The sequence below is a fragment of the Phragmites australis genome, chromosome 14, assembly GCF_958298935.1.
Source record: "Phragmites australis chromosome 14, lpPhrAust1.1, whole genome shotgun sequence".
NCBI classification, from domain to species: Eukaryota; Viridiplantae; Streptophyta; class Magnoliopsida; order Poales; family Poaceae; genus Phragmites; species Phragmites australis.
In genome coordinates, this window is record NC_084934.1 from 1,960,213 (window position 1) to 1,984,707 (window position 24,495).

Genomic DNA, 24,495 nt, shown 5'->3' on the forward strand with positions numbered 1-24,495 from the left:
AAATCAGCCTGCACGACTGTGTCCCTCCACCTCCAAGCATTAGGGGCTAACGGAGCAGAGTTCGTTGCGATAGGTGAGCTCGCGAGGAGCGGAGAGAGCTTGGTCCGACGCAGCGAGCCTAAGGCTGGTGGGGGCTCAAGCGGTGTACAGAATGACCACGCGTGCGATCCTGTCTTAGTCGCCATGGGATCATGGGCACGGCTGATCTTTGGTGGTGGCCTTCGTGCCACTACACTTTCCTCTACAGGGCACGCGTGGTGGAGTGACTGGGACGACGAGCGGGTACGACGACGAGGGGGTGTGGCGGTGCTTGTGATGCTAGGTCCACGGGTCGTATTTTTATTTATTTTCTTTTTCAAAAATACCATCACTACCAGTTCATGGCTCGGACCGGCAGTGATGTTGAGTTTCTGTGTTGGTTTCAGACCTAGCACTGATAGTCACTGACTATCAGTGCTGAGTAATTAGTGGTGGTTCAAAACCCACCACTGATGATGATTTTTTACCGCTACTGATGGTGTGTTTTGCTGTAGTGCATGTTCCTGTTTCGAGCTATAATAACAATTATGTTCAAGGCAGGGAAGAAAACCTGTGGTTGGTTCTACCCTGTGGTGCTTTGAAGTAGTAGTGTCTTAGAAGTTAGAACTTGATGTTTCTAATCACACTATTTTAAAATGTTGCATGCATGTTATCCCTTAGATAACCTTAAAAATTCAGTGATAACACATAGATCCCTCCTTGTTCATGTTATTTGCTGATTGTTATTATAGATCCTACTAAATACCTTTGTACTCAACTTGTAAACCTCTTAGTTATAGATGGGCAAGAGATAGAATTAGAATCTAGGTTTTTGAAAGATGATGTAGGACTGAGATAGGCGACTAGAGGGAGCGGGGGTGAAACTCTTCCATAGCCCTACCTCTTTATTTATAGGCATAGCAAACTTGACCCTTAATTTCCTAGCTTGTTACCAAAATACTCCTCTCTTGTAGTACACTCTTACCTACCACTGAGGGTATTTTAGTCAATTTCTTGCTCCATCTATCGAACGGCCATGACGCTTTCACGATTTAGCTTCGCTTCGACGCAAGTTTCACGATGGTGCCACATACTCCTCCAATCCTCCCACAGTTTTGAGGCCCAACCGTGAAACCCTCTGCACGCTTCTCAAAGCATGACTCACCACTTGCTTACACCTTAAGCAAGCTCTCTGATTTGACATGTGTACTCAATCTTGCAATGTTGACCACCGGCAAGTCTCTCCCACTCCCGATCCCTCGGGTCACCTTGTCACTTGCACCAGCATCCCTTTCGCTTAACTTTGTCAAGACGCCATCTTCATCCTCTATTTCATACTTTACTTGACCTCCACGTGTATAGCTAGGATCACCCTTTACTCCATCTAGCCTCCTTGATCGCTTGGTACCAAGCACCTGCTTAGCCCCGATCACCGGCCATCACCCGTCAAGTTGCATCCATCACCTGCACACCATGAGACAAGAAAACACATTTATCCAACATCAACTCCAAGTCCTGTTAGTCCATAATCGAAATGCTCAAACCAAGCTCAAGCAATCCAAAACTCGACAAACTAAATTGATAACCTTATCAATCACTCATCATTTATAAATCAAGATACATTTTAACTTTGTTTCTGAGATGACGAAGAAGTTGTTGCGCAAGCATATGAAGGACAAATCATTGGAGAAGTCTTGTACTTTGAGGAGGCTATGAGGAGCAGTCCTAAAGACTAAGCATAGGAGGGATGGGTAACTTGACCCGTCTTGAGAGCATGGAACTTGGATATTTTTTTCTTTGGTTGTAACTTAATGGTACTTTGTCAAGTAACCTTAAGCTATGGTTTATTGTTTATGGATCCACTACTTTGTCTTACTGCTATGCTACTTTGATGTATTAATACTTCGGTAAATTCCGAACCGAAGTATGGACCATAGACATTACATCCTTCCTACTTTTTTTTGTACTAATAATAACCACATTGTTTTGTCGGAGGTAGACTCCAGATGCCCATTATTTCATCACCAAATGGTCTTTGAGATAATTCATTCTACCATCATCTGCATACATATGAAGCTTCTTATCAATTGAATCGTATTTTCACCCTTGCTAGTGGTCTTGGAATATATAATGAAGGTTAAGTGCTAGCTAGCTGAGCATATGCATTGCTGATGCAATCAATCAGTCAAAATTGAAGGTCGGGTGCGTCGAGTTTACTCGTGTTGCTCTCTACATGAATGATCGGTGGAGGATCGGAGCACCTAGTGTAGTTGCGCGCATCATGATTAAACCATTTTGAAAAGCACTGATGATAAGTTAGGTGAGGAACTAATGGTGTGTTTGATTTGAGGAGTAGGGTGGTGATTAGATAATCTCACTCCTAATTTTCTTGTTTGATTTGAGAAATGAGATGGGTTGATCCATCATTATCTCATTCATCGTAAACACATGATTAGTGTAAATATGAGAAATGCAATCGTCTCACCAAAATTCATAGATGATCTCATTATAGATATTTCATCTATGACCAATTGATTCCTCAAACTAAACATACCACAAACACTACGTTAGAGCATCACATTAGTGACAGGTGATAACCATTATTAGTGACGGTCATTTCAAACACGTCACTAATGATAGTCATTAGTGGAGGGTCACAATTGAGACCCATTACTAACGTGCGTCTTCTATGACACGTGGATGTCTGTTGCCCATCACTAATGATGGTCTTTAGTGACGGGTAGCCACAACACACATCACTAATGTATCATCATTAGTGAAGATAGTGTATAGATGCCCGTCACTAAATACTATCATTAGTGACAGAGTTCAGAAAGACACCTGTCACTAAAGACTATCATTAGTGATGGGTAGACACAACACACGTCACTAGTGATGATTATGTACAGACACCTGTCACTAAAGACCATCATTAGCAACGTGTTCTAGTGGAAACCTGTAACAGGGTTCTAAAGAATGACCGTCACTAATGACTAACATAAGTGACATGTGATAGTTTTATCTGTCACTAATGTACTAACCCCACTCCCCAATTGCAAACATATCACATCAGCAAACATATATCCACCAGTAAACATCCACCATATCAACATCAGGTAACATCCACCATATCCACAAGTAAACATCCACCATATCGCTCAAGTTTAAATAATAACATACATAAGTTGAAAGTGTACATTGAGATAACTAGAAATTACATAAGTCCAAAGTGTAACCAGTCGAAAGTGTACATCGAGATAACTAGAAATTACATAAGTCCAAAGTGTAACCACAAAATACATAAGTCAGTATGCAGTCTCCCTACAATGGAACTCTCCTTTTGAAGAGACGACTTTAATCGAACGAGGCGATCCATCCTTAAATGTTGAAAAGTGCAGACTCCTCAATGTTACCGTCGGGTAAGCTCAATTCCTATTGAATGAAAATATTAATGGAAAAAGTATGCAATTAACGTGAGCAAAATCATTTTATCATCGGATATTAGTAATGAATGAAAGAAGTTATGAAAAGATCTTACATCTAGGGATTTCATATCCTTTGTTGCCATGGTTAGCAGCATGTGACGCGCAACGTAGAAGTCACAGGCGTTGCCCGGTGGTTGTTGGTGGCACGGGAGAGAAAAAAACTATCAGTTCGAAAGAAAAAAGGTAGTAGTAGAGTATTTGTAAATCTCTATGCTAGCATTTACCACGAAGGCAGTCTTATGTGTCAGTGTGCGGGGCACATTTGGATCGTACTTTGGATCAGAGCGATTACACATGTAGGGTGAAGTATTCTCAATTGTACTGAGACTTCATTTCCCGGTACAAGCGGTTCATGCGAAGGAAACATAGAAGCGCATGTATAATGTTTTCTTTGACTCGTTCAACCACATACTCTTAGTGTCATCTAAGCATTGGGCGCAAGCTTCACCTTTTCTTTTACTCTGTCTTGACAAGTTACAATATGCTGATAGATCATTCATAGTGATGAACAACATGGCATGTAAAGTAAAGTATTCGCGCTTGTATTGATCCCAAACCTCAACGCTTTCAAACCAGAGTCTTTTAAGATCATTCACCAAAAGGCTGACGTACACATCGATGTCATTGCTAGATTGTCTTGGACCAGGACCTAAGGTAGACAACATAATGTATTTCTGTTTTTTACAAGGCTATGGTGGAAGGTTGTAGATAGACAGTAAAATAGGCTAGGTGCTATGTGAGTTACTAATGTTACTGAATGGATCCATGCCATCTGTGCTCATAGCAAATCTAATATTTCTTAATTCTTCAGCGTACCAACCAAATGTGAAATTAATGGTTCACCACTGAGCAGAATTTGTGAGGTGCCGTATCATTATGTCATTCCTACGATCCTCTTTATGCCATTGCAGCAGTTGGGACTCCTTTGCATTCGTGAATAAATGCTTCAAATGGGGAATTACAGAAAAATACTACACCACCTTCCTAGGAGGTCCTTTTTCTCTTGCTGCCTTCCCTCATGTCGTCACCGTCATTTCTAGCTTGTATCGATGGATTCCACAAATAGGACATTGATCCATGTCTGCATACTCTCCACGAAACAAAATACAATCCTACTTACATGCATGCATTTTTTTTCTATTTCTAATCCCAAAGGATAAATTATTTTCTTCGCGTCATAGACGGTCTTGGACACCTTGTTCCCACCTGGTAGCATGTCCCTTAGCATATGCAACAATGCTTTAAAACTCCTATCAGACCAACGATGGGTTATCTTCAATTACAGAAGCGTAAGCACCACAAACAACAACGTGTATTTCTCCTTACAGCCAAGATAAACTGTTGTCTTCGAGTCTCGCAATAGTTTCTTGAATTTGACAAACTCACCATCACCATAATCATCGTGCCGCTCAGTATCGCGCACCATTTGATCCACATTCTCCATCACATACTCATTGAATCATAATATGTCTACATCCTTAAGAGAATGATCCATATCACCGACTGACGGGAGTCCTTGATCCATACTACCATCCGAGAGGACTCGATCTACTTCCGCTTCATTAAGGCCTTCCTCATCATGTTTGTTCCAAATGTGATACATCTCTTTGAATCCACACCATAACAAGTGATCGTACATATTGTCTGGTTTTAGAAAATTCTTCTCATTCTTACAATCATAGCATGGACATCATATTGCCCTTTTACCCCAATCTTCCATATCCGCCACCGCGACACTTATGAAAGACTTCACCCTGCTCATGTACTCGTTACAAGTACGACAATCAAGATACATCCAACTTCGGTCCGTCATCTACAAATTAAAAAAAATATTCATTGCTAATAGAAGCGACAGAGTAGATACAATTGAATAAGTATAAAAATTCTAACTAAATTAAGAGTAGATTCAAGCCAATATCTTATCTAAGGTGACTGATCCTAGATAATTTCTACATAGGAAAAGATATGTCCTAATACCATTTGAGGATATGTGGCCATAGTTGGTTTCTATGCTCTTGTACGGTTCTAGAGAAAATTTTAGCAGCATCTCTCTGCTATTCTCTAAATACATGTCTCAATAACCAGCAGGGCGTGTATCTAGAGAACAACAGGAAGATGCTACCAAAATTCTCTCTAGAACTATATAAGAGCACAAAAAGCTACTATTCGGGCCACATCCTTGAACTGTCCAAAGTTTATGGACAATTCGGAAGCATTTTCTTATAAATATGACGAGTTGCCAAGTCATATTTATAATCAAACATTCCCGAATGGGAGACGTATGTTACGCAAACTAAATTTACTTTTAAAAATATAATTAATATAATTGCACCATAAACATATTAAGATTTGAGAGAAGGAGAAATTGTGAACTCCAACTCAAACCCTAGAATCTAGCAAATTTGAGCAAGAGGAGGAGGAAAGGGGGATGCAAACCGTCATTGGCCAAGGGGGATAATCCACATGTATCAAGATTTGGGAGAATCCACCATATATGAGCAAGAGGAGGAGGAAAGAAGAGGCAAACCTTTAAGGGCTAAGGGGCAATCTCAACTTCAAATCACCAAGATTTTGGTCGTCTTCAATAGAATCACCAAAAGATCACCCCTGTGCCGAGCAGCCGACATACAGACACTATCTGGTCGAGCTGCTTGGCGCATAAATAGCCATCACTCATTAGTGACAGATTGATCTCTTTAAAACTCGTCACTAATAAGTTGAGCTACTTGAGGCTATATTTAGTGACATGTGCCCTCTCTACCCGTTACTAATGATTCTATTATTAGTGACGGGTTTTGAGTGATCCGTCATTACTATATTTAGTGATGAGTTGTTTCCACACTGTCACTAATAACTCCTCATTAATGATATATCTTAACCGGGTCTCAGCTCGAGTCATACATTAGTGACACATCGTGACTTCAATGATTACTAATAGTACATTAATAATGTTTTCAGATTGGTTATCACTAATATGATATCATTAATGATGGTGTATTGCATAGTGGAAGCCGGGACATTTCATGCCAACCGTCCAAGGTGATTGGAATTTTTTGCAAGGTGGAGAATGCTACGCATGCACATGCTGGTCAAATGGTCATGCTTTTTTGCTCCAAGGCATCAGGCTGACAAATGGGACCATGGAGTCATGATACTCGATTAATTCCACGTTCTCTCTCAATATCCGTCCACTTGGAGCAGGCCATTCCGAGCCTCTCGTGTGAGATCCGAATCTTATCTCCAGCTGTCCAGGTGTCAATGTTTTTAGGCTTTTTTTGGAATTGCTTTTAGGCTCGTATTTGTCAGCAACACATCACTTGCACTTGCCAGCTACTAATAGTACTGCCATCTCTCTGTGTGTGTGAGAGAGAGGCATGCTACTTGTCATTTTAACTGTGTTAGAACAGTGCTTTGCAGTATCAGAATATATGATCATGCTATTCATGCACCGGTCTTTAAACTCCAGCCATCAATCTTGTTTGCATGCATGCCGGGTTGTCGATTGGTTCATTGTCCGATTCTTTCTCTCGATTGTTTTGCACCGCTTGGAAATTCGTGCTGGGGCCCTTACCCAAAAAAGAGTTCAATTTGGTCTTACTGTAGAAGTGTATAGAATTATTCGGGGGTTGTCGAATCGAAATGATTTGTGCGTGTGAGGTTTTATAAAAACAATGAATTCGTTATCATTGTGGGTTGGATCGGTTAGGTCCGGCGATACTCTTGATCCTATTGTATGTTTCAAATTTCTACTACAGAATAAGACGAACCACAGGAGTATAGAACTCTTTTTGCCGAGAAAAACTAGAAGTTAGCACGATGCTAGGTAGATATGCAGGTTTAATTTCCAGCAGTTATGTGAATGGGCAACGTATCCTAGGTACACTTCTATAGTATTTTTCTCATAGCTGACGATGCGCCACACTTCTATACATGTCATTGTAGTTTGATGGTTTGTTTCGAGTATGCACATGTGAAGTCGTTGCTGGGTGGAGTATGCATTGCAACAAAAAAACAAGAAGAAGCTTTTTTGCCTACTTTGAAAAGAAAAGGCCAAAATCAGGGGGAAATGGTTAAACAAAATAAAAGAATTGCCGTGCAACAAGAGAAAGCATAAGGAAACTAAGCATTTACATGGGACCTTGCTTTCTTGATACCAACGACCAATGCCAGCAAGTGGAAGTACTGAGGATTAACCACTAGATAAACAGAAGCTAGTCCTATGCTTAATTTGGAAGAAAAAAACGAAAGCTAAATGTAATAGCAAAAAACTAATAAAGACTAAAGAATTGTTGTAAGACTTAGTTTTGTCCGATCCTGAACTTCTGACCTCTCCTTTCACTAGTTTGGGTTCCATGAGCACCCTCCGCCCCTGGTCACCTGCAACTGCAACTAGTCTAGTACAAGGTTCTCAATGAAAAGAACAGAAACTATCCAACTCCAAAACCATTTTCCTCTTGAAGCTGAAATACCAAATTAAAGTCTTTTTGTATGTGCGTAATGCAATCATGCAAACTACTTATAATTACCACTAACTGGTGTTATTTTGAGGATAATTGCTTGCACGCCATTAGCAACAAAGTGATGGCAACACCGTATAAAGCCCGAGCGTGACTGGTAGATGTTGATCTTACCTTATTGTTACTGTTTTGTATCAGACTATCTATCACAGGTCGTGTGTTAGCAGCAGAGAGGGACCACATGCAGTAGTCATGGAAGATGAGAGGCCGTGACTCTATACCTCGTCGGCATGGCTATTGAGCCGTGATCGGTTACCGCACCGGCAAGGCAGGGATAAGAGAAGAGGAGGGGTGAACTAGAAGATCGATTCTGTTTGTCTTATTGCAACAACCATACCCCTTTTATAGATAAAAGGAGGCACTAATAAACTTAACAAATTGTCTAACAATCAAATTCAAATCCTAACAAGAATGGATCAACCTAGCTTATCCCTTAAACAAAGCGCAAGTAGCTTAGCAAGCCCTTGCATCAACTTCCGCTTAGCCACGACACTGCCTATGGGTTCGGCCCACCAAGACATTCTCCCCTCCTCTACAAATAGCTCATCCTTGAGCTTGTACTCTGGATACTGCTTCTAAAACATGTCCATAGGCTCCCATGACGCTTTAGATGTGGTGAGGCCGTCCCAATGAACCAACAGCTCCTTACGCCCCCTTGCAAGATGGGCTTTGATGATCTTGGCTAGTTTAGGTAGCACACATCCATGAAGCAGAGGAGGCAATGCAGCTGACAATGACGGTGGAGTCCTGTGGAATGGCTTGAGCATGACGACGTGAAAGACATCATGAATACGAGCATGAGCAGGAAGACAGAGCCTATAAGCCACCTCATTGATGTGTCCACCACCTGGAAGGGCCCGAAGTAGCGTGAGTCCAACTTGGAACGGCCCTGTGCGGACAGGGATGATGCCTATCGGTGAAGAAGCTAGAGCCACACCCATTGGCCGACCTCATATTCCTTGTTGCGGTGGTTGGTGTCATAGTGGCGCTTGTGGTATTGCTAGGCTTGTTCCAGACGACAACAAACGTCGGCGATGAACTCGTCGTGGTTCGTGAGCAACCGATCCACCGCTGGAAGATGAGCAATGCCATCCACATAAGAGCGAAGTGATAGTGGTGGCCGGCCATAGATGATCTCGAATGGTGTTGTCTGTACTGAGGTCTGATATGAGGTGTTGTAAACGAACTCTGCCCACGGCAACCAGCGGAGCCATTCACGAGGACAGTCCCTAGTCAAGCACCACATATACATGGTGACTATTTTGTACACCACTTCGAACCGATTGTCAATTTGCGGATGAAACGTGGTGCTGAGATTTAGCTTCACATTGGCCAATCGAAAGAGCTCGCTCCAAAACCCACTAGTGAACACCGAGTCTCTATCGTTGATGATGGAGACCGGCATTCCATGGAGACGCACAATCCCGCTGAAGAACTCCCACGCCACTGATTGAGCTGTGTAAGGATGGTCAAGGGCTAGGATGTGCACCATCTTGGAGAACCTATCGACGACGGTGAGAATCACCGACTTACCGTGCACACGTGGTAGCCCTTCGACGAAGTCTATGGAGATAACGGACCACATCATCATGGGAGTGTTGTGCGGCTGAAGGAGTCCAGTGGTGGAGTTTCTCGGCTTTGTTCTTCTGGAAAGTAGTGTAGGAGCGCACGTAGTCTTGCACCATCGTGCATGCATTGGGCACATGGAAGTCGGCGTGAAGGCGATGGAGCATCTTTTGAACACCCTCGTGCCCCACGTCGTGTACAATAGCCAGGACGACCAGCAGGGATGGCAACGATGTTGAAATGCAGATGCACCCCTTGAATGTGATGAGGCCATCTTGGAACGCCCATGGGCCGCGCTCCTCGCCTACTTCGATTGCAGCCTAGAGCGATTGCAACTCTGTTGTCGTTAACACCTCTTGGCAGAGGACGTCAAAGATCAAGAAGTGGGTGGTAGACAATGCCATGGCAAATGGCTGATCCTCCGTGTCACGCTGTGACAACACGTTTGCTACCACGTTGCTGACACCCGGCTTGTACTCCACATGGAGGTCAAAGCCGAGGAACTTGCTAACCCATTGATGTTGTGACACTATCGAAAGGCATTGATCAAGCAAAAATTTTAATCTGTAATGATCCATTCGTACCAGAAAACATTACCCCCTTAGATAAGGCCTCCAGTAGCGCACAACCTACACGAGGTTGATGAGCTCGTGTTCGTAGGCCGTGAGCTTGGCATGATGATCGACGATTTGTCAACTGAAGAAGGCAATGACACTAGTTCCTTGGTGGAGAACGGCTCCAAGACTATGATCCGATGCGTTGCACTCCACGACGAACTTGACGTGAAAGCCTCCTTCTTGAGGAGCTTGGTTAGGGGCGTGGCGATCCACTGAATCCATGGATAAATCAGCTGTAATACCCCGCTAGCCCAAGGAAGGCATGCTACACGCACACTGAACGAGGTGTCGGTCACTCTTGCACTGCTCGCACCTTTCCTACATCCATGGACACGCCGGCCGCTGAAACGACATGTCCCAGGTAAGCCATTATGTCCATTCCAAGGGAACACTTACTGCGCTTGAGGAAGAGACAGTGTTGGCGGAGTGTTTGGAAGATAGTGTGCATGTGCTAGAGGTGCTCTGCCTAAGAGTTGCTATACACTAGTATGTCATTGAAGAAGACGAGGATGAAGTGTTGCAGGAACGGCCGAAGGACCTCGTTCATTAGCACCTGGAACGTGATCGACGCGTTGGAGAGGCCGAAGGGCATCACGAGAAACTCAAATAGGCCCTGGTGCGTGTGGAAGGCGGTCTTCTCAACTCCATTCGTGTGCATGAGGATCTGATGGTAGCCAGACCGTAAGTTGATTTTGGTGAAGAACATGGCGCCACATAATTCATCAAGAAAATCATCTATGACAGGAATGGGGAATTTGTCTTTGATGGTGCACGCGTTTAAGGCATGATAGTCCACACAAAACTGCCATGAACCATCATGCTTCTCGACGAGTATGTCCGAGAAAGAGAATGCGAAGGAGCTATGCCGGATTGTGCCTTACCATAGTATCTCGTCGCATGGCCTCTGTCCCAGGCTTTAGATGAATCTGGTGATGTCACTCGCGGTTTGGGGGAAGCCCTGTTGGTTCATTGAAAAGGTTGTTGAATGCTTCCAGCAACTCATCCATCCAGTTGTGCCCCACATAGACCAGGACGAATGTCGCGCGGCGATTGCTCAGTAGGCCATGCCACATGATGTGGTGACCATCGCACATGAAGTCCATGGTGAGCTTAGAAAAATCCCATGTAATAGGCCTGAGGGTACTCAGCCACTACACCCCTAGCACGAGATTGAAGCTGGCCAGCGGGATGGTGTAGAAGTCTAGCCAAAACGTGTCATCGCCAATCGTTGTTGTCATGCCATGGCACATGCCCAGGCCATCCACGTGATCGCCATTGGCCACCATCACACTGATACAGGAGCAAGCATGGATGGGAATGCCTGTGACGATGATGGCGTGGGCGGCGATGAAATTATGCGTGGAGCCCGAGTCGAGGAGAGTGATCAAGCTGTCACCATTGACGCATGCCGCAACTCGAATTGTTTGCGCTACGTGATGATCGATGTCGGTTAGTGCGGATAGTGAGATGCTTGGATCCCCTACGTTGTTGCTATCCTCCGACACATTGTCATCCATGGTGAATGAGTTAATTTCCAGGATGAAGAGTTTCTTGCACTTGTGTCCAACATGGAATTTTTCTTCGGAATTGAAGCAAAGACCTTCTGCCTATTGTGGGATCATCTCTGCTAGTGTCAGGCCACGTTGGTAGACTGTAGCCCAATGGTAATGCTGATGTCACTACAAGAGTTGCACTGGCTGATGTCGGCTGTGTACTTGGAGGCGCACAGATGGATCGGCTTATGGAAGATCGTGCAGGTTGAACAGCGATGCAATTTGCGAGCCGTTCATAGGACCAAGCTAGTGTCATTACTCTAACGTCTATGGTGCTTGGAGCTCTGTGTCGATCTGCAATGGTTCCGGCATACCACCAGTGAAGATGTTCACTTGTTGTGCTTCCATCAGTGGCCCCGCCCATGGTAGCTTCATCAGGAACTACTCACAGAATTCATCCACAGTGGTGGTGCACTTGAGAGCTGTCATTTCGCCAAACGGGTTGGCACGTGCCGGTGGCCCGAAGCGTGTGTTGACGAGTTCTATGAACACTGGCCAGGAAGTTGTCCTGTTCTCCTGTCCAGCTTGTAGTACCAAAGAATGGCTGGTCCATCCATGTTGAACGAGGCTAGCTAAACTTTTTCCTCCTCCAGCATGCGCTGTCCTTGGAAGTATTGTTAGAAGTGATGCAACCATGGCAGATGATCTTCTTTGCCTTTGAAGACGAGGAAATTGAGTTTGTGGAAGCGCAGGACGCTATCGGGCTGGCAAGCACCACACCGCTGCCTGACGTACTGGAGTTGGTGGAGTTGTGTTGCGGCAGCGGCTTACTAAGGAGGTTGTCCCCGGCCACGGTAGCCTCTTTGTCGATCTGTTCCAGGGACTTGCCATTGTCAAACTCAAGCCGGTTGATGGCAACGTGATGGGCATTCTGCTATTGCTGCAGATCCTTAAACGTTGACATCATGTAGTTGAGGGTATCGGTTTGCTTCTTCAACGCCAACATCAGGTGATTGATGGCGTCATGCACTTGTTTATCGGTGCTACTCTCGGTGGTGGTCGACATGGGCGTGGCGGGTGAGTATGGTGCACTGGATCCTGATACCAAAGATGTCACAGACCCTATTCTAGCGGTAGAGAGGGAGAGCAGACAGTAGTTATGGGCCTGGACCTTGTCAGCGCGACTGTTGAGCCGTGATCGGCTATCACATCGGCGAGGCAGGGGTAATAGAGGAGGAGGGTCCTGGCATTGACTTCTGCTCAACCACACCGCCGCCTGTAGGTTTGGCCCACCATAACACTATCAGCATTGTTCCATGAATAATTTGCTGTCTAACAAAGAAGCAGGTAATCTTTGCACAAAGCTTGGTACATATGCGAAACGAAGGCAAGAACCAGGACAGTTACAGGTTGGACCAGTAGATTTTGATTGTTGTGTGTAATAAGACCTAACAAGGACTATGCAATGTACAATGTGATGACTAGATATAAAATCAATACGTGGAATCCAAGATTTGCCGCTTCATTCACTCATTTGCAAGATGTGGAATTCGATTCCTCACTGACATCTAAGTCCAACTACCTTGGGATCTGAGTGGCACCCTATGACTGAAAATTTGCTCAAAGGCAAAACTACATGGGGTAAGCCTATGCACTTGTAGCACTATCTTGGTTCCTCAAAATGAGTTAATTCAAATGACCTATATTTTTTGGCAAACATGTATTCTATTTAGTGCGACTCATTTAAATTGACAACTTGGACTAAGTTTTGGTTTTACATTATCCCGCGTTAAAGAACTAAGGATCAACACCCTCAACAACCTGAATTGCCTCATTGCAATTTTTACATGATAGTGCCATGCGGCCCACTAGCGGGATTGACACCTTATTTTGGTACCATTTGTAACACGTTGAAATGATGCAATCCTTATTGCCTCTTATATTTGATACCTAGAAACACTACTATAGAACATGCCTTATATGCTGGTCCATCACCATCGATTCACCAAAAACTGACACTGATACACTTATTACTATTGATCCATAAAAAAGTAGCATCACTGCTGGTTCTTAAAATCAATCGGCGTTGATGATTGCAATTCACTGCTGGTTCATAGGACCAACTAGCAGTGAACAGTAGAGCATATCTGAAATTTTCATGTGATCCAATTTTTTGTTCACGCATCGTGTCCGTGCACTTGCATAAAATCCTAAGTCCTGGCTCCCCTCTTCCTTATCTCCTCCACCAGGACCTTATGTCCTTGATCCACCCATGCTCAGCCTTATCTGCTCCGCCAGCCCCTCTCTGTCTTCACCCGCTCCTTCTGGCCGAGCGCCTTCTCTCCGGCAGCTCCTCTCCACCCACACTTCGCTCCTCTTTGGCCGTGCCTCGCTCCTCTCCATCTCCACCCACGCCTCCTCCTCAGGCCGAGTGCCTCCTCTCCACCGATCGGGGCAGTATTTTTTGGGATTTTTTTTTTGTTCTTTGTGCTGATTTTTGATCGGTTTCTATGCCAAGCTCCTGCAAGGATCGCCGGTGGTGACGGCGGCGGTAGGGCGAGCTCCAACGGCGTTGGATTGAACTACAGGGGTGTTCTCATCGTCCCCATCACCGATCACGGGCCGGTCCTCGGTGGCGGTAGCGAACCAATCGCCACCCGCACTTGTAGCCTCATCATGGCCCAAAGGCTCATCCTCACCTTTGTGCGGGCTGTGGCCACCTGTGCTTCTATCAGCCTTGGCCGGAGCCAACACCACACAAAGCCATGGCCAAAGTGTGCTATGCGCAAAGCCATGGCTAAGGTACATGTTGTTCTGATGTGACTAAGGGCGGTTGTAGTTGATAACTGATTTTGTTTAGGGTAAAAGAGCCCATTTGTGTAGCTGAATTGTGGAGTGTTAGTTCGAATTTCTTGTAAATTGTTTGTAAATCTGGTTTGAATAACTTGATTTGTGGCATAAAGGGAGAACAATATCATATGATTGTTCGATCTCATGTATATGTGTTTGTGCTTGTGTGAAATCAGGGGAAAATTAGTGTGTCTGCGGTGATGGGTTCCAGGAGTGCCACAACGAGGTCCAGTGGTGGCATGACATGATCAATTTATTTTCTTTTTTTTTGTTTTAAGGAAAAAGGCTTCGCTGCCGGTTTTAAAACACCGGCAATGATGTCAACTCAACTTTCAGTACCTGTAACCCACTTCTGGTTCCAAAATTGGTGGTGATGATGGGTTTGGAACCAGCAATGAATGCACTTTTCTGTAGTAGTGAAAAGATATGTTGCTCTTCCATGTATTTAAGAAAAAAAACCTCATTGACTCATAACGGATTATTACAGACGGATTTTAAACCCTATCATAGACAATTATTGGTTTTGTCTCTGCAAAAGTGTCTGTGATACGATCTTGTTAAAGATGGTTACAACTTTGTCTGTAATAGAGATATACATAGATGTATTTTTTAGAAGACCGTTTTTGAGTAATAAGAGTCATAGGCAATTTTTCTAAAAATCCGTCTCTGAGTAGTAAGAGTTATAGACGGTTTTTTGTTAAAACTCGTCTGTATGAAGTGTCACAGACGGATTGTTTTTGAAAAATTGTCTGTGTGACCCTTTCCCCCCTGAGAAACCCTTTTGCTTCCTGGCCCTCATAATTTGGCATACACACTTCATGATATTTTTTTTAGATGAAGGAATAACATTATTCTGGCCTCTGCATACACACTTCATGATATATAAATTAAACAACATCACATGTATTATTTACATATCATAAATAATAAGAACATGGCACATTGTTGAAAACATCAATCACATATTTTTCAGAACACATAAACTTAGCTAGCTATACATAAATCCTAATTGTATCTCGTGCAATCTTCCAGAAGGATGAGATGATTGACATCATTGATGCCATCTTCCAGAAGGCAAGATGATTGGCATCATTGGAGATTCCATCTTCCAGAAGGACAAGATGATTTATATCATTGGTTGATGCCATTTTCCAATAGGATAAAATGATTGACATCATCTCAGCCGCATTCGTTTTAGCACAATATCATCTCGTTGTCATCTAGATCAGGCTCCATCCTGACTAACTTAGTTGTGTGCCAGAACTAAACTGCATTGCTACCAAATCGTAAGCCATGGTTAAGAAAGAAATGAGTGTTCAAACCAGTCTTTCATTTCATAAAAATGTCTCTATTATGATGAACAACAATATATAAATTTTTATCTGGAAGAACAGAATGTAGAATGTGATTCACAAGAAAAACATGGTCCACGGAGGGGCCCTTCACAGTAGCAAAGAACACTAAGTCCACACGACCGAAATCGATGCCAAACATCTGTACCATAGAAGTAGGCATAGAGATGACCCTATCCTGCTAGCGCCTGATAGCAGTGAATGGAGACATTACACATATGTGATGGAAATACCACATTACCATCACTTTCACTGATCGAAGAAAACCCTATCAAACCCTAATAAAACCGTGATGAAAACCCTATGTTACTCACCTCAATGCAGGGAAGTGGATCCGACACTCATATCTCGCTCCTCCTACGCGACAACCCCCCTAGCTAAACGTCGCAGAATGGGCTCTCGGGTGGCAACGTGGAGAGTGAGGAAGATGAACTCCTCGTTGCTTTATATTCAGTGAGCACAAGGAGATGAGCGATTGTGTGTATGGGAAGCCAAAGAGCGAAAGGAGATGAGCGGGTTGTGTATATGGGAAACCAAAGAGATTGGGGAGACGAGCGATCAAATTTAAAATAGTACATAGGTCTTTAACTACGGATAGGTTTTTAGAAAATCTGTATGTGTCTATCATACAGATACATATAAATCTTACAAGAAACCGTCTGTGATATTATCACATACAGGTTTTTCTAAATAACGTATGTGTCAATATGATAGAAACAGACGGATTTGTAAAAACCGTCTGTGAGTTCAGGTACACCTAGATGACGGTCTTGTTAGAGACACATCTATCTTATCAACCGTATGAGGGTATTTTGTAAGCGACGGATTTTAAGAAATCGTCTGTGACAGTCCGTCTACTTTTACTGATTTTATGATAATGTATATAGATTACATGATCATTGGATTCATAATTTCATAGCATGCACCTTGGAGTGGACACCTCCACGATCAAGAGAAATTTACACACTAGTAGAAAAGATGGAATGTACTAGTTTTTTTAAAAACAATTATAGAAAAAAGTATGTTGGTATTACTTTGGCTATATATGGTGAGATATCATCAGTCACAGCCCTCAATAATTGGTTGATCCATATGCTTGATCTTGTGTGCAAGCATCATCCACCGGAGGAGTAGCATAAAGAATGGATGGATGGCATCATGGCAGATGGGATGGGGTGTTCCAAACTTGTAATGCCCCTTGCAAACTTAATTAATTTTCTCCCTTACGCTGCTGTTAGTGTATAGTAGCAGGAGGGAACTAGTGCAGTAGACAAGAGGAAAAAGAGAGGAACTTAAAAAGGAGGCAGCAAGGCGACACACAGGAGGTACCACTAGGAGCGCTTTCATCATATTAAATCCCAACCTCTCGCCTGCAAAAGGCAAATCCACCTCCCAGCACATGAAGATGCCTCCACCCGTTCCCTACCTTTGATATCAACAGGATAGATCTTACCTAAATAAAAATTTATCTTATATATTTATTATTTATATGATTGGTTATCTTGAGTGAATCTGGTTTACCGTTTTAAGATCTACGTTAAAAACATATAATGACTATATAAGATGATGTCACAGAAATAAGCATCTACAACGTCACTTTATATAATTTTTTTCCTAACACACGACCGCTCCCCGCCCCCGGCCGCTTACAAAAGGGCCTCGCCTCCTCCCTTCCTCGCCACCACCCGACGTCTCTGTTACTCGCTAACACACAGGCACGCAAGAAGTTGTGAGTTGTGAGAGCGCGGCGGGCGCAATGGTGATGGAGAGGCAGCAGCAGCAGCGGAAGGCGGCCGCCGCCTTCGACATCGCGGAGGCCGGCTTCGGCGACCGGCCGGACCTCGACGACGACGGCCGCGAGAGGCGCACAGGTATGTTACGTATAACGGCAGGTGCTCGTCCTTTCTTTGCTTCCTGACAATCGATCGAACTCCATGCAGGGACGCTGGTGACGGCGAGCGCGCACATCATCACTGCGGTGATCGGGTCCGGGGTGCTGTCACTGGCGTGGGCGATCGCGCAGCTCGGTTGGGTGATCGGCCCCGTGGTGCTGGTGGCCTTCTCCGTCATCACTTGGTTCTGCTCCAGCCTCCTCGCCGACTGCTACCGCTCGCCGGACCCAGTCCACGGCAAGCGCAACTACACCTACGGCCAGGCCGTCAGAGCTTACCTCGGTATAGCACTCCGATTCTCTTCACTACTACTGCTACTGCTATTGCTCATTTCATTTTGATGGCTGGATATATTATTTGAAAGTGATCGATAGGACTTGCTGCGAAAATCTTGTGAATCGATCGATCGTGGTAATATTGTCTTGATCTCTCTTGTGATTGGGGGTTACTTTGGTTTGGTCGCAGGGGTTTCCAAGTACAGGCTGTGCGCCCTGGCGCAGTACGTCAACCTGGTTGGCGTGACCATTGGCTACACCATCACGACGGCCGTCAGCATGGGGTACGCATGCATGCATGCTTCCATGTTTCATGCCTCTATGCAACACTGTAACCTGCATTTCTAGCACGATTAAATGAGCATAAATCAGTCGAACCGGCAATGCTTGGCTTGGGAAGCAAATACGGGTAGAATTAATCCCTCAATCTGAAATAAATGTCATTTTAGACATCGACACAGTCTTTAAAATACAACTTTGACTACTAATTTTTGCTATAATATATAAATAAAATAGAGAAAAAAATATATTATTGTGAAAGTACTTTTCGAAATAAATCTGCTTCTATTATTTTCAAAATATCCAAATTTAATACATAAAAAATAATTTATAGTTAAAGTTTAAAACATTTGGCTATATATAACATAAAACAATACTTATTCTAAACCGGAGGGAGTAAGACATATGTTTGAGTCCACTATAGCAGTCAAAATGGGTCTTTTTAAGGATCCACAGCGGGCAGGATAACATTGTGTGACAGTTCAAAAGTACTTAGATAAGATTAGATGCCGGGACTGCTTTCTTTTTCCCTTGGAAAAGAGAAGAGGTGGCGAATTAAAAGGAGCGGTCTGTATTGGCATGCCTACAAGGAGAATCTTTTTCAGTTTTTTCTTTTCCAAAAAAGAAAAGAATCTTTTTAATTTCTCGTCGAAATTTTGAAGAAAGAATCACCAACCAACCCTTCATCCTGGAGCATGCAGGGCGATCAAGCGGTCCAATTGCTTCCACCGCAACGGCCACGCTGCGCCGTGCGAGGCCAACAACACGACCAGCATGATCATCTTCGCAGGCATCCAGATCATGCTCTCGCAGCTCCCCAATTTCCACAAGATCTGGTGGCTTTCCATCGTCGCCGCCGTCATGTCCCTCGCCTACTCCTCCATCGGCCTCGGTCTCTCCATCGCAAAGATTGCAGGTCGCTTACTGAACTGCAGTTACTGACTGACTGATAGCTTGAGCTGATTGATCTCTGATCGATCTGTAAAAATTGCAGGCGGGGTGCATGCCAAGACGTCGCTGACGGGGGCCACCGTGGGCGTGGACGTATCGGCGAGCGAGAAGATATGGAAGACGTTTCAGTCCCTCGGAGACATTGCCTTTGCCTACTCATACTCCAATGTCCTCATCGAAATTCAGGTAAACTCAGACAGTATTGTTAGTATATATAACCCTTGTAATTTTGGCAGTGAAACTACTAGTAACTTTTAAAAAGAACAGTTCAACTAGGTTTTTAAAAAGGAACAGCTCATCTGAAGACACCCGTGAGGTTTTGGTCTTTAGGAAGGGACAAAACTTTTCTTTGGAAGCAAAAGAGTCCAGGTCCAGTGCTACATCAGATGAAAAATAGAAATAGTTTTCCTTTTCTAGAGAGAAATGGTGCAGTAGTCAACACAAGAGCCTCTGCTCTGCATCGAACCCAGTGCAGACTGGTGTATAGATAGGCTCTGCAAGTCTGCATGGGTATCCAAGGCAAATCTTTGCCATTGCCATGCAGAGTACTCAGTTGCAAGGAGATAGATAGATAATTGTACACTGGCCTTTCAGGCTTTTACCCACCAAAGTCCAAAGTCCACAAACACTACACTTAGGGCACAGGCACGATACTTAAGATAAAACTTAATTACCCTATAAAAATGGCACAAGCACACTACACTTGGGCACTCATAATCCCTAAAATGGAAATGAATGTAGATACAAAGAAAGAAGTGGTAGGTGTTGTCTGGCTCAAACGCGGTAGCCATATCTGTTTCCAATACTACATTGATCACCTCATTTACACCTGGCGCGAATCTCAACGCCTCCAGTGGCAGAGCCCTCTGATTCCTAGGCCATCATCGGTCAACCTGCAAATTTACTGCTTGCGATGCAACGGATTTTACTGTTCTAGCCGTGCCAGTAAGCTAGTGTCAGTGAACCGTTAATTTGGCTTGATGCGTGCATGGTCAACGCCTGCAGGACACGCTGCGTTCGAGCCCGCCGGAGAACGTGGTGATGAAGAAGGCGTCCTTCGTCGGCGTGTCGACGACCACCATGTTCTACATGCTGTGCGGCGTGCTGGGGTACGCGGCGTTCGGCAACGACGCCCCGGGCAACTTCCTCACGGGCTTCGGTTTCTACGACCCCTTCTGGCTGATCGACGTCGGCAACGTCTGCATCGCCGTGCACCTCATCGGCGCGTACCAGGTCTTCTGCCAGCCCATCTACCAGTTCGTCGAGGGCTGGGCGCGGGACCGGTGGCCCGACAGCGCCTTCCTCAACGCCGAGCGCGTCGTGCGCTTGCCCCTCGCAGTGGACTTCCCCGTCAGCCCGTTCCGGCTGGTGTGGCGCACCACCTACGTCCTGCTCACCGCGCTCGTCGCCATGATCTTCCCCTTCTTCAACGACTTCCTCGGGCTCATCGGTGCCGTCTCCTTCTGGCCGCTCACCGTCTACTTCCCCGTCCAGATGTACATGGCGCAGGCCAAGACGCGCCGCTTCTCGCCGACGTGGACGTGGATGAACGTGCTCAGCCTCGCGTGCCTCGCGGTGTCCCTGCTCGCCGGCGCCGGCGCCATCCAGGGGCTCGCTACCGACCTCAAGGGATACAGGCCGTTCAAGGTCTCTTAAGCTGGATTGCATGCGTGGTCGATGAAACATTAGCTGCAGCAATGTGCTCTGAAAAACCTGCCAGCCTGCCTGCATGCATAGTAGTGATACATACAGTCATGAGAGGATCTGATCGATAGGTCGTGTCGTGTAGACCGTGAGGTCGACAAAGGTTAATTTCAGTGTTGTTAATGTTGGTTAAACTAGCCTAAGTAAGTAACCTGGTTTGCATATGAACTTTGAAATGTATGTAACTAAGTCTAAGTGAAATGAATGACAGCTTAATTGGTTTGAACAATTAGAAATAAGATGCAAATAGGTGAATATAAGAATGTCCACCGACCATCTTTAGTTTAATTACATATAATATTTTTAAAAAATATTTAATTTAAAAAATAGTATTATCGATTAAAACTAAAAATGGTTGGTGAGTACCCTTAGATTCGACAATTTACACCCCTAGCAAAACTTGATCCAGGAAAAGAAAAACTCGGCAAAATCTGCAACCTAAAACATGGGATGACGTTTAATTTCCAGTAGTAAAAAATGGTCAGCTGCTACTTGCCAAACTCTCATACTTTCTCCTCCTACTCAGCACTCGGCAAAACTGATCGAACAAGATTACACACGGAAATGATGAGAAAGCTCATCCGCCGCTGAATGTGATCAGCTAGGTATAGGCAATCAGGCATTAGTAGCAACGACGGCAAAGTCAAGAAAACAACAAATGCTCACGAAATTCAGAGCAAAGTTGATATGCGCCTGTGATGATTGTTTTCTACAGCAAACTGTAACCAAGAGGCTAAGTCCTCTCCTAGCGCACTAGCGTGGCTAATTTCTTAGCTATTAATTAGCTGTCCAGTTAGACAAAAAATAATGTGACACGCAAATTTTTTTGCGTGATGTGACAAGAATTTAAAGAGGAGAGACAACATGTAAAAATAATAATGTTTTGAGCAATTCTAGACAGAAGACATTTCCGTATGCAACAATTAATTACTTTGAAATACCTCGACAAATTTTCCTGCAAACTACTGTCTGGCCCTCATGTCGTCTCCTTTGAGGCGACTCAGAGGCGAACCTCTTAGCGCCGTGCTAACACCCCGTTTGTGGTTCTTGGTGCGGCGGCCACCGCCAACGTTTGCCGACGGTGACGCCAAGTGGCAGCCATCACAGTTTCCTTCTCCTCTCTCCCTCTCATATCCCCTTTCACGTGTCAGTAGTCAGTTCCGTGGCACGCCCGGAGATCTGTTCCACGGTGCGGTGGCAGGATCTGCTTCCCCCCCCCCCCGGCGACCGGATCCATGCGCCCGACGGAGCGGCGTGGTCTCCCAGTGACACGACGACCGGATCCATGCTTTCGGCTACCGGATCTGCATGCCATCCATCGAAGGGCACTTGCTTGGTAGGCCGTGTAGTTCCGCGGTGCAAGTTGTGGTTCTCTGGGGGCTACGATGGCGATGTGGCCTTGTTGGGGTGCATGTGCGCATGCCTAGCACTCGGGACAGTCAGGTACTGCTGTCATGGGCGGTTTGCATCCGGTGACATGAAAGCTGTGTGGGTGCTTGAGGCTGTTCGAGGCGTGGTGCTCGCAGGCTTACGATCTCACGTTCATCGATGGGCTGCAGTGGTTCTATGGTCTACCAGGTCTCTTTGTACCCCAACCTCAGGACAAGGGGCCGGTGGCATAGCGGTCTGATCCTTGTTGGCTGTGGCGATGGCTACTAGTTTCACGGTGGCTGTGGCAGAAGCGTCTACGGCCATGGCGGCAGTGGTGACTACTTAGGCAAAGGGCGTGGGTGTGGTGGTATGTGCTTGCTTGCCGTTCCTGCACCTGGCCAGGCCGCCCCTCTCGGATCGGCCTTCTAGGTGTTGGCGATGATGGCTACGGACGCCGGCATGGATGGGGTCCTGCCGAGGTGCAGTGTAAGCGGTGACCCTGCTCGAAGGCCATTGGCTCGTGGCGCCGTATGTTGGTTGTCTATTCACCGTGTGTTAGCTGTTGTTTGTGTTGCTATGTTGTGCGCACCTTCGAGTGCACCCCTTTTTGCAGGTGGAGGGACGGTGCCCAGCGCTATGCGTGGAAGCCAAGCCTCATTTGCTGTCATATGTGCTCCATCCCCTCCCATGTCACTACCGATTTCTCCCCTTTGCTTGATCTCTCTCCTCTCTCAAATTTGGCCTGCGGGGAGCCTGGTGATTCGAGAATGGGACATGTACAGTGTGGTTGTTGCCAGAAGCTGGGTAGGATGTGAGAGATACGGGCGAAAGCCTTGCATGGCATTTTATTGGTGCCGACGATGGCGACGTCCTTGGGCGACGCTCTCCTCCCTCGAGGCGTTGTCGTGAAATTTTCTCTCGTCCCACCCGTGGGGGATTCTCTAGGCAAAAGCCCTATCCGGGCTTTCGGACGTGCAATGACGACGCAAAAAACGTCGTGTCCTCCTCGAAGGCGTGTCACATTGGAAATCCATCACAACTTTTTGGTGCTCGCCGGCCTCTTGGTGCAGCTTTGGCCAGTTCGGCGATGGCTTTGGTCACACCTTGGAGGCTCAGAAGGAGTTGCGTTTTGCGGTCTGAGGGATGGCAGGCTCTCTTTGAGAGGAGCTTGTGGAGGTGCAATTAGAGCTATTGCATTGATTGTGTGACGGAGCTGGGCAACTATGACATGAAGAAATGTCTATCTCGAGGTGCCTTTGGATGCATGCATGATGATGATGGGTTGGAGGTCATGGTTCGCTATGGAAGTCGGAGTTGATGTGTCCTTTGTGACGAGCTCGGCAACGATGACCGACACTAGATCTCATCATTGTAGAGATGTGCTAAGTGGTGTGTGAGCCATTTTGTGGTTGTTCAATTGTAGTTGATCCGGTGTCATCCTATAGTTGATCAATTGTATGGTTTTTATGTCTGATTTTCCTCATAAACTGGATCAATTATTCTCTAATATAAAATCGGCAATGCTCGTGCTATCCTTTTGAAAAAATACCTCGACAAACTAACACCACATATGCATGCATTGAAAAGTTGTTTCTTAATAAAAAGTTCTTGCTCTTTCTCTTCTTTTAGACATCACTAAAAATAAGACATTGGGAGTGACCTAAAGAACCATCTTTAGGAGAATAGCTTACGGATACCATTGCTGCTTCTTATTTATTTTCTTCTTATTTGTTGAGAAAACTTTTCTTTCCTTTCTTTGTCCAAGATAGCTTGGTCCCCCGTCTCCTCCTCTCTCAATTGTTTGTCTGTCCTGTCCACCATCCTCGCATTGTAGCTATTGTGCAACATCATTTTGTAATTAATGGGAATAATGAAAGTGATGGTTTTATACATATGTATATGTATCCATATACATGTGTGAATACAACACATAAAAAAATGAAAGAAGAAGAAAAGTGTGCTGGCATGCTTCCTTTCTTTCATCCAAACAGGCCTGCTCCCTCCCTCTTTGGCCCAAGCCGCGTGCGACCTGTTTTCTTTTCTCTCCCAGCCCCAACGCGCGTGAGCTCAGGGCTAACCTGCTTCCTTTCTTCTGCCTACTCCTCGAGCAGCCCATGCTAGCCAA

The 24,495-nt window shown here is 45.1% G+C and overlaps 1 protein-coding gene across 1 annotated transcript; it reads left to right on the forward strand.

The window, feature by feature from the left end:
• Positions 1-17,584: 17,584 nt before the first annotated feature.
• On the forward strand, positions 17,585-21,228 carry LOC133891795 (amino acid permease 6-like). The gene is made up of 6 exons (XM_062332549.1): positions 17,585-17,769; positions 17,839-18,072; positions 18,256-18,349; positions 19,046-19,260; positions 19,339-19,481; positions 20,301-21,228. The coding sequence occupies exons 1-6, from the start codon at positions 17,655-17,657 to the stop codon at positions 20,949-20,951; spliced, it is 1,452 nt and encodes a 483-aa protein (XP_062188533.1). The 5' UTR covers positions 17,585-17,654; the 3' UTR covers positions 20,952-21,228.
• The last annotated feature ends 3,267 nt before the right edge of the window (positions 21,229-24,495 follow it).